This window comes from Monoraphidium neglectum (genome assembly GCF_000611645.1).
Source record: "Monoraphidium neglectum strain SAG 48.87 unplaced genomic scaffold scaffold03253, whole genome shotgun sequence".
Classification (NCBI taxonomy): Eukaryota; Viridiplantae; Chlorophyta; class Chlorophyceae; order Sphaeropleales; family Selenastraceae; genus Monoraphidium; species Monoraphidium neglectum.
In genome coordinates, this window is record NW_014010375.1 from 1 (window position 1) to 3,921 (window position 3,921).

Genomic DNA, 3,921 nt, shown 5'->3' on the forward strand with positions numbered 1-3,921 from the left:
ATCACACTACCACCTTTCACCCTCCACTCCCCAAGTCACGCAACACATCTCTTTTCAATTGCCAGCACCCCACCTGGGCCGCGTTTCGCGCGCTGCGAGATATCGCCCTGGCAACATCGGGACTGCCCAACAGGAAACTTCCCACAGCATTACTGCCCCACCTCCACAGACGGCCCACCCCTCCTGACAAACACAAGCGTGTCCAACGTGCCTACCTGGGCGCCGGAGGCAGCCTTGACTTTGTCGCTGGGCTTGGGGGGCCGCCAGCCGGGGAAGGGGTCTGGCGTGACCAGCGCAGAGTGCGGCATGCTGCCGGGCTGCGTGTCGGCCACCATGCCCTCGCCGTCGTTGCACATCTCGATGTGAGGGATCGCTGAGTAGACCTGGCGGCCCGGGGTGGAGGAGTGGGGGAGGGGCGAGGGACGGAGGGGCGGCGGAGAGAAGGGCACGTTTGTGCGTGAGCGCGGGCCTGTCTGGATTGGTCGTGGGGTTTTGCTGCCGTGTGTCGCGCAGCCGTGCGCGCATGCCTTGACGGAAAAGACCACACCCGCAACGCGTGCAGACGCCACCGCCAGTCCGAATCGCCAGCGCGCACACGAGCGAGCGAGCAGGCACACAAACACACACGAATGCGTACACAGACGAGCGCACACGCTTCGAACACACGTGCATCTGCGCGTGTCGCGGCTCGAATCCCCTCACCATGAGGTACATGTTGCACATCTCGTGGTCGTGGCTCGGCCCGGCCGACACCCAGTGCGTCACGTTGGTCGATTCGAACGCGCACGTAACGGTCAGGGGGTCACCAGGGTAGATTACCGAGCGCTTCACCGGGTTGAAGCCCTGAGGAGCCAGGGGGTCCCCCTTGGCGATCACGTCGAGGGCGTTCTTGGGAGCTGAGAAGGGGGGGGGAGGGCGGCGGCGCGGGGCGCAGGCGGGCGCGAGCGGCGTTCAGCAAGGGGCCAGGCCGCGCGGGCGCCGCATGCAGGGCAGCAGGCGCAGGGTTGCAACTGTTGGAGCGCGGGGGTTGGGGGTCGGCTCACCCAGGGTGGCGTTGACTCGCTGCCTGACCATGAAGACCGATCTGCCCATGCCATGCGTGTGAACCTGTGGGGTTGGGACACACACACACACACACACACACACACCAGCGCCGTGGGCAATTAGTGCGCTCTGCCGCCCTAACTGCCAGCACCCAGGCCAACCCACAACACCCGTGGGAGCACGAGGAGGAGTGGCAGCAAGGCCGCCTCGGCACCTGCTTTTCCCCCCCTTCCCATCCAACTGCGGCGCATTCACAGGCCCAGCTCGGCAAGGCGGGGGCTGCCTGACACACACACTCTCTCTCCCTCTCTCTCTCTCTCCCTCGCCCTCTCTCTCTCTATCTCCCTCTCTCCCTCTCTCTTCCTTTCTTGCGCGGCCGCGCACCCTGACTGCGAACGTGCTGAGCGGCTGGAAGCCGCGGTAGCAGCAGCGGTTGATCACGAGGTGCTCCTTCTTGCGGGGCGGGATGCTGAACCAGGAAGCGTACGACAGCATGCCCGCAGAGTAGGGGACGGGGTCCTTCTGGAGGCTGAGGGGGGGATGTGTGTGTGCGGGTGGGGCGCGGACAACGAGGGTGGCGCGGTGAGACGCGCGTCCACTCTGGGGGTTTAGAAAAGGGCCGGCGCCAGTACGGCGTGCCGCAGCAAGAGGGACACAAGCTCTGGGCGCGCGCGCGGGCTGGAAGGAGGGAGCCGGGAATGGAGCCGCCCGGTTGTTGCACCCGTGCGGCCACCTATGCCGCACCTCAGCGACACGCCGGAGGAGTCCCCCTTGGGTTTGGGCGACAGGTAATGGAGCTGCGAGGGGGTTGGGGGGTTGCTTGGCGCGTGAGCATCCAGGTGAGAAGCCCGAGTCGTTTGTAGTGCCCGACCTCACGCACCCCCTTGCCACAGGGAGGTGAGCCGCTTGCGCCGGTCGCGTGCCAGTGCCAAAGCAGCCAGGCTGGAGCGCGCATGCGTTTCCAATTGGTGCAGCTACCTACAGCTGTTGAGGGCGCGTGGTTGTGGGCCCGCGGCTGCCTCCCACCATAACACATACGCGGCTGCACCCCGGCGCGACAGCCGCAACGGCAGCATGCGTGCGCCGCAGCCTGCGTGCTGCTGCACCTGAGCCACGATGTACCGGATGCTGCTGGATCCGCCAACAGAGAACCCCACTCCTTTTGGTAGCTCCAGCTTGGGGGCATTTCGGCCCCAGCCGTAGCTGTGCGAATGGTAGGGGAAGGACAATTACTCACACTAGGCGGGCAGTGGCGGGCCGAGCTGCCCACGTATCAGCCGTGGCGCGCCGCAAGGCGGAGGGAGCTGCGTGGAACGGCCGCCAAGTGAAACCCATCGCCGCATCACATGCCGATTCTGAAGCAGGCGTGAACTCCGCTGCAAACACCCCCTGCGGGTGTCCTGTCGCCCTGATTTGGCTCCGCATGACTCGGCCCCGTACGCTGCGCCGAACACCGCCACCGGATGCTGACCCAGCCCTCCGCAAGACACCTGTATAGCCGCGACCACCTCTGCTCTGCTCTGTTACTACAAAACACGTCCCCAACAGCCACGCGTGTGTCCCAGGCAGCCAGCAAGCCGCAACTGCGGGCCCTTGGACTCACAGGATAGTTTCCTCAAAGCTACCGCACGTTCGCGCCCGCTTGCAGTCCCAAACTGGCTGGTTGCCATCCTTGGGCTCAACGTGTGGCACACTGCAGCCTGCAGACACCGCATGGGAAGCCAAAAGCAGCTTGTTACGCGCGTGCGTCGGCTCTGATTACGTCAAAACGCACAGCTGTGATGCAGCGGCCGCGTTTGCTCCAAGGCCCCCTGCACAGCCTCGGAGAACACTTAAAAGTATTCTTGTGACTGAGAGGGTGTACGACCTCACCGAACAGCAGGATGTGGTGGACAATCTCCTGCTTGGCAATGGGCTCAACGCCAACCAGCTTCATCGGTTGCGCCGGTAGCGGCAGCGTCGTGCAGATGTAGGCGTCCTCCTCCTCAAATCCCGACGCGCTCTTTGGTATGGTGATGTTGAAGATTACAGGTGCAGACGCTGCGATAGCGACCGAGACGAACCCATACAGCAGCAGCAGCACCGCCAAGCCCAGCCGCGCGCCCATCCTTGGACAGGAGGTTATACAAGGAACTTTGCTCCAAGACTGTGACGATGACCCTGGCCAGCGACCCACACCCGATCTAAAAGGACTCGGCATGCCCGCATGCTGTGCATTCGCCGCCACGGTCTCAAGAAACTCCCTAATTCTTGCCAAATTTTCATCGATGTAAAGGGTTGCACTCGTTGCTCGAACGGATGTCGCCGAGCTGGCCATTGTCACCGCAGCGGGACGATGCGGATTCAGGGGCTGCAGCAGCTGAGCGGCGCTCTTTGCACGGGGTCAACTATGCTGTGTCGGGAGGGGTCTGTCCTCATCCACGTGTATCACATCATATCCACCGCGTGCGTGTCTGTTATGCAAGCTTTGTCTCATTGCAAATGAACACGCCACTTGTGTGCCCCCTCCCCCTCCCCCTCGAGCGCCGTCAGCTGCACCAGCAGCCTAGATTACTAATGTACACATGTCTAGAACGAATGCAGCTGTGCCTTCTCCACTAGAATAAACCTGCTGCATGAATGGTGTCTGGGGTTCTGGAACGCCGTCAAACCCCATATGATTGCGTACTGAATACTGTACAAACTTGTGCTTTGACTGGCAACTTCGCAGTCATAGTGATCACTTCAGCGACGACTATGCTACTGTCTGCGTTATCATTTAGTTTGGTCGACATGCATGTCAACTCCCACATCATTCATTAACGACAATTTCATGTAGCTGAAGCAATGTGGCGGCTGCGCCACCACTGGATGATTTGACGTGCAATCAGGATCACA

At 62.2% G+C, this 3,921-nt stretch overlaps 1 protein-coding gene across 1 annotated transcript; it reads right to left on the bottom strand.

The window, feature by feature from the left end:
• Nucleotides 1-149: 149 nt before the first annotated feature.
• Nucleotides 150-3,151, bottom strand: MNEG_12457 (hypothetical protein; the record flags this gene model as incomplete). Its single annotated transcript, XM_014039071.1, has 8 exons — nt 150-383; nt 703-896; nt 1,044-1,107; nt 1,429-1,573; nt 1,789-1,841; nt 2,151-2,247; nt 2,648-2,744; nt 2,917-3,151. 8 exons carry the CDS (start codon nt 3,149-3,151, stop codon nt 150-152), a joined length of 1,119 nt encoding a protein of 372 aa, XP_013894525.1.
• Nucleotides 3,152-3,921: the final 770 nt, after the last annotated feature.